The sequence below is a fragment of the Pantherophis guttatus genome, chromosome 4 (genome assembly GCF_059756535.1).
Source record: "Pantherophis guttatus breed Tessera chromosome 4, ASM5975653v1, whole genome shotgun sequence".
Taxonomy (NCBI): Eukaryota; Metazoa; Chordata; class Lepidosauria; order Squamata; family Colubridae; genus Pantherophis; species Pantherophis guttatus.
In genome coordinates, this window is record NC_142066.1 from 63,472,343 (window position 1) to 63,484,965 (window position 12,623).

General features: G+C 36.2%; 1 protein-coding gene across 7 annotated transcripts in view; it reads left to right on the forward strand.

The window, feature by feature from the left end:
* EPHA5 (EPH receptor A5) overlaps nucleotides 1–12,623 on the forward strand; it is a 193,613-nt gene that overhangs the window by 82,277 nt on the left and 98,713 nt on the right. For all 7 annotated transcript variants that reach the window (XM_034416303.2, XM_087892329.1, XM_034416304.2 and 4 more), the window contains exon 4: nucleotides 9,020–9,175. In XM_034416303.2, the coding sequence (XP_034272194.1) occupies nucleotides 9,020–9,175 (156 nt within the window). The remainder of the gene's footprint in view (nucleotides 1–9,019; nucleotides 9,176–12,623) is intronic.

Here is a 12,623-nt window from a genome sequence, read left to right on the forward strand (position 1 = left end):
TTGTGTGCCTCCCCTGAAACTCCCCTCCCTGCTCTTCCCCCCCAAACCCAACCCTGGAGATTTCCCATGTGCCCTGCCCCCATGTACCTTGGTGTCCTGCAGCCAAGCCACCATCTGCCTCACCTTGCCTTGCTTTGCGACGACAGCACCACCAGCAGTAGCCCCACTGCTCCTCATCTCCCCCAGCCCAGAAAGTCCAGCCCAGGCAAGGAGAGCAAGCACAGCAGCAGCAGCCCTGAGGAGGCAAGCACAACCGAGTGTCCTTAGGGAAGCAGGGGCAAGCTGCAGGGTACTGGTGCCCCAGGAGCTTAAGGGCCAGGCACTGCCACCCAGGCTCCAGGCAGCCCACTCTGCTGTCCAGGGCCACCCTGCACATCCAGAGTGGGTTGGTGAGGCTCCTCTGGCGGATCAGGTCCCAGCGCCTGCCCTAGTCCTGCCCACGATGCGAGCAATGTCCAGCTGGCCACGCCGACCCACCTAGTCAGCTGTAACCACGCCCACCCACCTAGTCAGCTGTGACCACCAGGCCATGCCCACTCTGGCCACACACACCCAGCCCCCCCTTCCCCCTGAGGGCAACCACAATCCTGATGCAGCCCTCAATGAAATTGAGTTTGAAGCCCCTGGTATAGGGTTTCCTGACTAAGCAGAGAGTTGAACTAGAAGAATCCGAGATCCCTTCCAACTCTGTTATTCTATTCTATTCTATTCTATTCTATTCTATTCTATTCTATTCTATTCTATTCTATTCTATTCTATTCTATTCTCAAGGAAACTATTGTGGCACTTGGAAAATAGTGAAGTTAATTATTGTGTGCTAAAAAGAATTTTGAAAATATTGCAGATTATATAAACTTTCATTATTTTCTGCCTTTGAAAATACTGATCAGATACAGAGTGATAGAATTGAAATGGTTCTGACATTAAAGGAAAGAAGCACTGCATCATCATGCCTCCCATTCCCTGCTGACACTCCAGAAGGATACTTCGATGTTGTAGTCAGTGAGATTTAGTTCATTATAAATGAATGTAATATCACTGCTTTTGCTTGCCAATCCGTGGTAATCTGTGTTATACTCTTTTTCTTTTCCATATTTATGTAATTCTCATTTTTTTTAAAAAATATTCTTGAAATAAATAGCCTGTAAAATAAATTACAATTTCAAATCTTTATTGTCTGTGTACAACATATGTACAATGAGATTGGTTGAGCTCCCTCAACCAATAACTCTTAGAATAGCCTTTCAGTTCAAAAACATTATTAGTTGGGTGTGACCACTAATATCCTATAATTCTGTACACTTTTAAATTGTTGCTTACTGTCTACCGTCTTCTATCACTTGCAGCACATAGAAATACCCACTCATCTTCCTCTCCTCCTCTCCTCTCCTCTCCCTCCTCCCACTTTTTAAAAGAGAAAGATATTGAAAGATATCAAAGGTATCTTCAGAGTTATTGAAATGCATTTTATCTCATTCCTACAATTACATTTTCTTTTTAAAATTCAAAATAACAGATTTGAAGGCTTCTGCCTTATAAAGCTCAGTCTCAGTGGTAGTATCTCTAAATTCAGCATCAAGCAAAAGCAGCTCATTTTGAAAAATGTAGAATGTGGCACCCAAGAGGAAAGAAGAGAGACTTGCCTTTATTAAATCTTATGACATCAGTATTTTGTTCTCTATTTCTTTGTTTTGTTTTGTTTTGTTTTTGCTGTTTTCCAAAATACCTGCTTAGCAATTTGTTCTTTGGAGTACTGATAAATTATGTCTAATATACTGTTTTAACAATTACTTTATTTTAGGAATTATTTTTCCCCACTGGGTGTTAATCAAGTAAGGAGATAATGTTGATAGAGCAAACTTAACAAAAAAAAGTAGGTGCCTTTAATTTTCTTAATTTTCAGTATCTAAATTAAGAAAGATAGTTTTTCACATTCCCCCCTTTCTTTTCATACCTAGGAACTGCTATTAAAAATCTGTTATGGTGTCACACTTTGAGTACAAGGTGTTTTAAAAGGTTAACAAGGAATAAATAAAAAAGCAGAGGCTTGAAATTCAAATTGTTAGCATAGCTGCAATGAAAACTGAAGGCTACATCCCTGAATTTTTGTTTATATTGATATTTTATCTACTGAATAAAAAAAAGAAGATAGTTATAACATAACTATTAAATTATTAACTATTTTTAAAAAAATGCTGAGAAACAGCCAAATTTTTTTTTTGTATTTCACTTTGGTCAGTTATCTGGCAGCATTGTTTATTAACCAGAACTCCAGTAATATATTCCAATAGGTATCCAACTTAATGTTGTTTGGAAATATTCATAAGAATGCAAAATAACAGAGTTGGAGGGAATCTTGGAAGTCTTCTAGTCAACTCCCTATTCAAGCAGAAGACCTAATATTCCAGACAAATGGCTATCCAATCTCTTCTCTGCACATCTTTCTAGAGTCTCAACATTTTAGTTACTTTTCTCTTCAAGATTTTCATCCATGGAATCCTTCCCAAGTTTTCTCTGTTGAAATCAGCTCTCTTAAAGTCTAAGACACTAGTTTAACTTTTTTCTATTGCTTGCATCTGCATTATGACATGGTTAGTCTCCCCCAAATTTCCTACAGCCTCAACTACCTCTATCACTTCATCTCTCTTTCTAAGGATAAGCTAGATTTAGCTTACCCTCCGTCCTCTTTGGAGGATGAAGTTATCTGCTAGCTTCATTAGGAACCTGTTTGATATGAGTTGATGTCAGGTTATTTAAATTATTATTATTATTATTGTGGTGTACTTCCTCATAACTTGACTAATGCTTAGCAAAAGGTTCTTCTGTTTCTACTGCTTGGTTGTGTGTTCCAGTATACAATGGCAATGTCAAAACACAAGAAAGATAGAAAGATAGATAGATAGATAGATAGAAAGAAAGAAAGAAAGAAAGAAAGAAAGAAAGAAAGAAAGAAAGAAAGACAGACAACACAAAATGTCTGATAAAGCCTGGAAGTGGTGATTTGAGATATCACCCCACTATGGCTATACAAACATCTTGAGCTACGTAAGAAAAAAACCCTGACTAGAAAAGTATTATACATATGAATTTACGAATTAAAAGAACAAAATAAAAATAGATAGATAGATAGATAGATAGATAGATAGATAGATAGATAGACAGACAGACAGACAGACAGACAGACTGATTGACTATCTTGTAGGTTATTTGTATGGTTATTGTATGATAAGAATCCTAAATTCTTTGGTCAGCACCATCTCCTAAGCCTGTGATGGCAAACCTATGGCAAACGTGCCACAGGTGGCACGCGGAGCCATATCTGTGGGCATGCAAGCATTGCCCTAGCTCAACTCCAGCACACATGCATGCACACATGGCCAGCTAATTTTCTGGCCTTCCGGGCCCACCGGAAGTTGGGAAACAGGCTGTTTCCAGCCTCTGGAGGGTCTCTGGGGCACTGGGGAAGGCCGTTTTTGCCCTCCCCAGGCTCCAAGAAAGCCTCTGGAGCCTGGGGAGGGCAAAAAACAGGCTTATTGGGTCCACTGTGCCATCACGTGCCAAAAGCGGGGGGAGCGCGGGAAGTGGGGTGCATTGAATTATGGGTGTGGGCACGCATGCGCATGATACCCCCCATAGTCCCCCCGCTTTTGGCACATGATAGTAAAAAGGTTATTCATCACTGTCCTAAACTGAAGATTTTGAAGGTTTACTTCAAAAGTTCTATATTCCCTCATTGGATGCCTACTTTCATTGGGTGCACAGAAGAAAACATCATCTTTGCCCCCATCTTTTCAGCTTTCATGCCTAGCTTCTCTTAATCTCTTGAAATTGTTTTCAGGCTTGTTGTCATATTATTTGTCCCCATGTAAAAAGAGGAGAATGTGATCACAAATTGTGGACTTAATTGATTTAATAAGTCTCTCAGTCACATCTTCGATCATTACTCCTGGTAGATAGAAAACTTCCTTAGATAGAGTGTCCTGCCTACAAATTGCTGAAGTTATCCTGAATCTCCTATCTCCAAAATATCCTCTGGGTTTGTTTTTTTTTTCTTGAGGAAGTCTGGTTTACTTTTTTTCCTGCAATCAGTACACTTGATGACATTCCTTCTCCAGGTGTCTGCATGCTTTCTTCCAAAGGGAAGTTATAAAACTGAGTGACTGAATGTATAATCCTTAATAGAACTAGATTTATACGGATGGAAGTAAGCAGTAAGGTACCCCAAGATTCTGTCTTAGGCTCAGTACTCTTCAATATCTTCATAAACAATTTAGATAAGAGAATAGAAGGGGAACTCATCAAATTTGCAGACAATACCAAGCTGACAGGAATAGGCAACATCCCAGAAGATAGGCTCAAGATCCAGAAGGATCTTGACAGACTTGAACACTGGCCCTACCTAACGAAATGAATTTCAACATAGAAAAAAGTAAGAATTTACACTTAGGCAAGAAAAACCAAGTGTACAGGTACGAATAAGTGGAACCTCACTAATAGCAGTAACTGTGTGAGGAATCTCGGAGTGCTAGTGGACAATCACTTAAATATGAACCAACAGTGTGCTGCAGCTGCCAAAAAAGCCAACACACTTCTAGACTGCATTAACGGAGAGATAGAATCAAGATCATGTGAAGTACAGGTAATTCCCAATTTACAACAGTTCATTTAGTGACCATTCAAAGTTATAACATCACTGAAAAAAGTGACTTACGACCATTTTTCACAGTTACAACCTTTGCAGCATCCCCATGGTCATGATCAAAATTCAGATGCTTGGCAATTGGTTCATACTTAGGACCCTTGCAGTGTCCCAGGGTCATGTGATCATTTTTTGCAGCCTTCTGACAAGCAAAGTCAATGGAGAAGCCAGATTTGCTTAACAGCCAGGTTACTAACAACCAAGTTACTAATGCATTTTAATTTATTTATTTTCAGATTTTGAAATGTTTAGAGGTTAAATTTTGTTTTTCTTCCTTTTGGAAACTAATTAGACATCATGAATATCATGCTGTCAATGTCATCATCAAATTGCACTTTTTATCAAGATCTATAAAAGAATCCTGAATTGCTAGTTTGCATAGAATAGCACCATATCATATATTTTAAGGTATAATAATTTTACCTATTTTAACTTAATAAATTTAAGTTAAAGACTAATTAGATCCTGTTCTTTGTAGACAGAAGGTGTAATAGGAGTTTTTGTCATTGCTTTCATTCTGGATACAAGTGGATTTAGTTATAGCTTTGATATATGAAGTATGATAAGGACTCTCCTGCCTGCCATCTCCATCCCTATGGATATTGAAATGTAACATAAAACAGCTCTCTACATAAGTCAATGTTTAGAGATAGCCTTGGAATAAATAACCCTGCATTTCATGCCAAGAACCATAAAGCTTGGGTAATTCATGAACAGTCCAAGAGTAGAAATTCAATTATGAATGCACTTTCAGGCTATATATACTTCTGATTTATATTCACTTTTAAGATTTGGGTCTCAGAAAGTATTAGTGTCCAAACAAGTTCCTACAAGAATAATTTCTGTCTCTGTGTGTGCCTCTCTCTCTATCTCTCTGTATCTCTCTCTCTCTCTCTTAAAATAGTGGTACCTATTTACTGTTTTTTTGTTGGTGGTGGTTTCAATGTACATTGCTGCTGTTTTTAGAGGACATGTAGGAATATATAACTGTATGTCACCCAAAATTCATATGCCCAACATTTATCCAAATTAGGCCATGTTTGCTAGGTCACATTATATTTGCTTAGTCCAAGCAGCAAATGGAGTGGATTGAATTCCATTTTAATATCCATCCTCCACACTTCTTTTTTGGTCTTAATTGCTTGTTGTTTGTCACCTTGCTCATTTTCTCTTTGCATTCCTCTGGTGGTTTGAAGTCATAGCTTGACTGTAGAGGTATTAAATTGTGAAGACAATTGGACATATCTGGCTGCAACATACTTCAAGGAAGCAATCAGATATGAAATGTCTGTTTGCAGATCCTCTAGGCACAAGAAAACAAATAGTTGGGCAGAGGAATCTTTTAAATAATTCTTTATACTTCTGGAAATTAGGAATGTGCGTACTTAAAAAAATAACTTGAAAAAAATATTGCTTGAGCAAGACCATTCATTCATATGTCCATTAAAGCAGCTGAGGAATTTTTATGCTTCTGTGGCAGCCTTGAAGAAAAGATTTGGGTGTTTTAAGAAGTCATCTTGTTAAAAATGTATAAAGCTACTGCACATGTTGAAAGCATGAAAAAAGAGTCATTTTAATGATGAATAGAGAAGTAGGTCAGCAACACTGAGAAAACTTAAGGTAACATTGGTAATTTGTCAGTATGTATGCTTATTAGTTTATAAATTATATGGCAAACATATTGCAATTAGAAGGGAAAATAACACTGCCCTCCAGAAATAGTTAATCCAATATTTAAAAAGTTTGTATATTATTGGCTCAATTTCAAGTCTGATTAAAAGCACAAACATTCTTGGTGAGGAATACCACTGTATCAACTCAACAGTTTCACTGAGGGAAGACCATCTAGGTTTGCCAGTATGAAAGCCTTTTAATGGCATGAAACTATATAATTGTCAGATGCAAAGAACCAAATTCAAACTACTTTATTGTATTTTGCATATAATATAGGAATGTCCACAGACTGCTTGCATTCAAGGGAGCTCTCATAACCTAGCTTTATTTCAAAACCTGGGTTAATGTAATTTGGAGAAGGGCTGTTTTTTTGTTTTTTTGTTTTTTGCTTTAAATTTATATGCCGCCCTTCTCTGGAGACTCAGGGCGGCTTACAATGCGTTAAGCAATAGCCTTCATACTTTTGTATATTTATACAAAGTCAGCTTATTGCCCCCACAATCTGGGTCCTCATTTCACCTACCTTAGAAAGGATGGAAGGCTGAGTCAACCTTGAGCCTTGGAGAGATTCGAACCTGCAGTAATTGCAGGCAGCAGTTGTTAATATCAGTGCTTTAGTCCACTGTACTATAGGCTCTGTTGTGGCTTTTGTTGCCTTTATGATTGTTTTTGTCAGGGCTTGTGATTTTATATTTTCAATTATTTTTGCTGTTCTTTTGGCTTTGTACTCTGCCCAATATCCATCAAAATTGGATGGCTTAATAAGAGTAACCAACTAAACAAATTTTTTATTTCTGTTCTGGAAATGAAAAATTTCCTGGGAGCAGGAATCACTCCTTTCTTTTCTTTTGATCTATGACCTTAAATAAATGAATATTTTTTTTAAAAAAAAAACATAGCTTTATGAACAGCAGTCACTGGTGTAAGTATGCTCTTTGTCAAATCAGGGTTTGAAACAGTTGATCTCTATTTGTTGGGTCAGAACTGCACTTTGTGCATCACTGCATTAATGTAATAATAGAAGTTATGAAAGATTATCTATGTTGCATTGTGTGCATGTAGCCTGCTTCTGTTGATAGGTGCTGGATGAATTTCCGAGTTAAACTTCATGCATATTCCAACTTATTATATTATAATTTGGAGCAGAAAAAAATTCTCAGTTTTGAAATTTCTGAAATATTTATGGTCAGAGTCTTAACCTTTAGATGAAGGGAAAAATAACTTTACAAAGGGAAATGGAGGAGATGCAAAAGTGTGTGTAGTAAATAAACAAGTTGCTAGTAAATAAATAAATTAAAACATACTGTCTTTTCCCCCTTTCCAGACAGTGAACTTTTCGTCTGAGTTTCTAGGAGCTGAGCCATTTAATACTAAATTTGATGGCTAAATATGTCAATTCCTATGTCAAAAATCATGTCTTAAGCCAATTAACTAGAAAATGGTTAAAATGTAAGTACAGAAGATTGAAATGACAGAAGAGAGATTCATTTTCAACTCCATCCTGGCATTGAAGTCCCTCCTAAAATAGTCTCTGAGTTTGGAAAATAGTCAGCTTCTAATCTTCAAGAATATCTCAAATTCTGATGGTTTTTGAGACAAGCCTGAAAGGAGGAAGATATTGTTAATTAGGTTAATTAGTAGATATAAGTATATACTGAGTGGACAAGGGTTAACACAGTTACACAAAGTTTGGAAAAATTAAGTATGACAATACCCATGTGAGTATGAAAATCCTTCAGACTTTGTATCACTATCAATGAAGCAGATGTATAGTTTAATTCTGTGGCACTGAGCTCAAATGTTTCTTGGAGAAAAAAAAATTCACTCCACTCTAAGAGTAAAAGAAAAGCTGGATCTTCAGATTTATCCCACTATACAGTGATATTTGAGGAAAGCAAGTGGACAGGTTGCTGGGAAGGCAAGTATAATTTTGCAGACGTGACACTGAGGCAATTCTAGTGAGGTCTGTGTCTTCTTGGCCAGAATTAAAAACAGAAGGTGTAAGTAATTTGTTTTCAAAAGCTGGCATACATAACCTTGTAGATTTAGGATATGTTCCTGACTTGACTTTATCCCAGCATTATTGCATGTAAATTCTGTAGCCTCATTTCTAATAGAAATTGTGCATAGTCTGAAGGGAGATCTACTACTTCTTATAAAAGAAACTCCACAGGTTTGAACTGGATATGGGAATGAGGGGGAATTGTGTGTACTTTCACATAATGTAATGGTCACTGTCCAAAGAGAAAATAAGAAATAAAATGAAATGCAAAAATAAAAATAATCCAAACATTGCAACATGTCAAGTAAGAACACTACATCTTATGAAATCTGTTTTATCTCATAATTTGGGTTCATTTGAAAATATCCATCTATCAATCCATCTACCTACCCATCCTGCTATCTAGGTATTACCAAACAGTTCCACATAGTTGTATGTTTTAACTATAATTCAGTCTACCTTTTCATAATTGGCAAAGAAAATCTATCAAAATAGATAGGAAGCCCATTTTCATTGCTCACTAAAGTATTTCTGTGTACTTTTTCTTTTCAACCAGAGCTTGTTCCTGAAGATTTCATTATAGAAATTCGTGCTAATGCTCACAAAAAAGCAATATCTCCTAACTATTGACTCTTCTCTTGCAGCATGCCAGCTGGGTTTCTTTAAGAATTCATCCCAAAGTCAAGGATGCACTAAATGCCCCCCACATAGTTTCACGCGTGAAGAAGCATCAACATCCTGTATTTGTGAAGAGAATTATTTCCGAAAGGAATCTGATCCACTCACCATGGCTTGTACAAGTGAGTAATTGTTTTTAATATACAGAGTTATAAAATGGTTTTTGAGCCATTTAACTGGAAGTGATTCTCTTGGTTTATCCAGGGGAGACCGTTACAATCCCAGAGCCTTCTTTCTTAAGAAATCAAATTTTGAATTTAAAACTTTGCATAAAGACTAATGAAAAATAAATAATAGGAAGAAAAGTAGGTTCGGTAGAGGTACATCCTGAAGCTTTCCTGAAGCTTTTCAAGGTAAAATTAATGGCAAAAGCAGGTGGCAACAGTAAACTGATCTTGGATGATTTCAAGAAAGCTAAGCAGGGTTGAAACTTGTTAGTATTTGAATGAGAAATTACCAGGAGCATACAGGGTGTTTTTAAGGTGTCCGAATTTGCAAGGTGGTAGACACAGTATTATGATCAAAGCTTCACCCTTTTTATATGCATGTATTGTCACCACTGGCTATAGGCTGGGCTGAACATTTAAGAAGACAATGGTAAAGAACTTCTTCCTTATTCTCAAGAAAACTGTGTGGATATATGCAAATCCTTACCAGGAAGCAAGTTCAACTCAAATATTTCCTTTACCTTTACACATTATCATCTTCATCTTAATCTGTTTTTATATGTTAATGAGGGACACAAAAATTACAAATAGGACTTCATTATTTTATTGATTTTGACTTTAAATTAGTTGTTTTAAATTGGATAGATTATTTCATATCTTCTGAAAGAAAAACCAGGGACATTCTATTTAAAGTCCCATCTACTTTCAATTCAGTCCACTTTTGAAATGGTAGATTTTAAGCAGCTAAATCCCATCTTCAGACATCTATGGAAGGAGACTCAGTGGCCATTTTTTTGTTTGTTCATTCATGTTTTGGTATGCTGATCTTTTATTTCACAGGGTTGTATATGCTTTGAAACTGATTCAGAAAGTACCTCAGACACCTGCTTTTGTTATGTAATAACTGTAGAAACTGTTCATTGACTTTGAACAATTTAAATTTATAAGTGGATAGGCATACATGGGGAAAAAAGCCTTCTGTAATATAGGTAGTGCTTGACTTACAACAGTTTATTTAAAGACTATTCAAAATTGAAATGGCACTGAAAAAATGACTTATGATCATTTTTCACACTTACAACTATTGCAGCATTCCCTTGATCATGTGATCAAAATTCAAACACTTAGCAACTAACTCACGTTATGACAATTGCAGTGTCCCGGGTCATATGGTCAGCTTTCAGTATCTTCTGACAAGCAAAGTCAGTGGGGAAGCCAGATTCACCAAACAACCATGTGACTAATTTAACAACTGCATTGATTTATTTAACAATTGTGGCAATCAAAGTCATAAAATGGGCAAAATTCACTTAACAAATGTTTCACTTAGCAACAGAAATTTTGGGCTCAAAGGTCAAAGGTACTAAGTTGTATTATGATTTGTTTCTTTTGAGTTTGGCATGATATGTAAATTGTACCATTATAGCATTTCTAATAAATCATGGTTGAAAATATGCCTTCAATGTATATCCATTATTTTATGCTCTTCACCTGATGGGAATTACTATGTAATCTCTGTAAAAAATATATATAGATAAACTGAATATCCAGGAAGCAAACAAATAGTAATAAGTACAACTGTGTGCAAAGTGTAAGTAATTCTGCTCATATTGAAAGCCTCAACAAATCTCTAAAGTGAACAGAAGCAAATAAGACCTTTAAGTATTTCTGCAAGCTTGACTGAATATTTTCTGTTTATGCATAAGAATTTGTTGCTAAACCTTACATGAATTAATTGTTATCAGTGGGATAATATGGGAAAATGTTCAAGGGAGACTAGATCAGTGGTGGGTTGCGCCGGGTTCGCACCGGTTCTATAGAACCAGTAGTAAAACTGGCGGGAGGCTCCGCCCACTGACCCTGATATCATGAAAACACCTGCGCATGCACCAAAGCTTCTGTGCTTGCTCAGAAGAGCACGCACGCGGCCCCGTTGCGAACCGGTAGTAAAGGTAAGTAGCACCCACCCCTGGACTAGATGCTATCTAAAGTGTATTTTAAAGCTGTGAGAATCAAGCATCCAGTTTAATAAAAGCTTTTTATTCTCTATTTTCTTAATTATTGTAAGCCATTCTGAATATTTAAAGAAACAGAAAAGTAGTATATAAATATGCATATGTATACATAAAGGTTAAAAAACAAAGTTGTATTTAATTGGAAAAAGGTGGTACATTATGGAAGGATCTAAGTTGCTCAGATAAGGTCACAGATCAGTAATTATATTTATTAGGAATCTTTAACTTGTAATATACTTTGTGACAGTATATGAAATAAAACAAATGTGAATATTCCCTAATGTTTATATTCATATTAGAATTATGATACTCGGTATTGCTGAACAAATTACCAAAACAAATCAGAAACCTTGCTGAAGATTCATATATTTTTTGGCAGCTGCTTGAGGTAATTTCCTCCGCTTCATTTAGCCATATTATTATTTAATTAATTATGATAATCTGTGTGATTCCTATTTATAGATGTTTGGATATAATCAACAACAATTATCAGGTGAAAATCCATTGGTTTAAGTAAAAGAAAACAAGAAAGGTAGTATTAAGGAAAATTTGAAGGAAATGTAAGTAATATTTCCTCAGTCTAAAAATTACTTTTGGTGGCCATGCAAATTAAAATGTTTAATCTAATCTCTACAGTGTAATCTTTGTAATTCCTTGAGTATTTTACTGATCCTTTGTGAAATTCTTGTTTTTGTAGCAGTTTCTCTTTCCTGATAGTGTAGCCTATGAAACTATTGCTGAATGAACTGAATGAAAAATAGACCATTTGCAATTCTGGAATTGATCAAATTGGTTGATTTTTTTTTCTTTTCTCCCTGACAAGTCTATTGTACTTTTCACCCTGTTCATAAGGAAACAAAGAAACAAACTTTCATTATCTTAGAGCTGAGCTGTCAAACTTTAAGCCCACGGACCAGAAGCATCACATCCTGGCCCCACCCGTGCCCAGTTTAGCGAAGGGGAAAAAGTCGCAATTCGTCATGTGACATCGCCGTGATGCTGCAAGTTTGATACTTCTGTCTTAGAGCAACAAAGTAATAAAATTACAGAGGTTTAAGCAGTGAATAGTGACATTACTAAAGTAAAAATGTTGGGTAACCATTCTCTTTCATAGCAGTTTGCTGCTGAAAGTCAGCAGCGTGATTTTTTAAGACTCTGCAAAAAGGGGGAGTGAGCCTAAGGTTTTTTGTTTTTAATCCAAACCTTCGGTTAAAAGAAATATTATTTTACTTTTCTTTTCCATGCATGTTGAGTCAGCAGCCCCCATAATACTCAGCATTACTACACTTGAAAAAAATTAAAAAGTGATTAGCATTTTTCAAAACATCTGTTTCATGTTACATCTGTTTCATGATGGCTGCCTTACAATCTTCTGATAAAAAATTGAT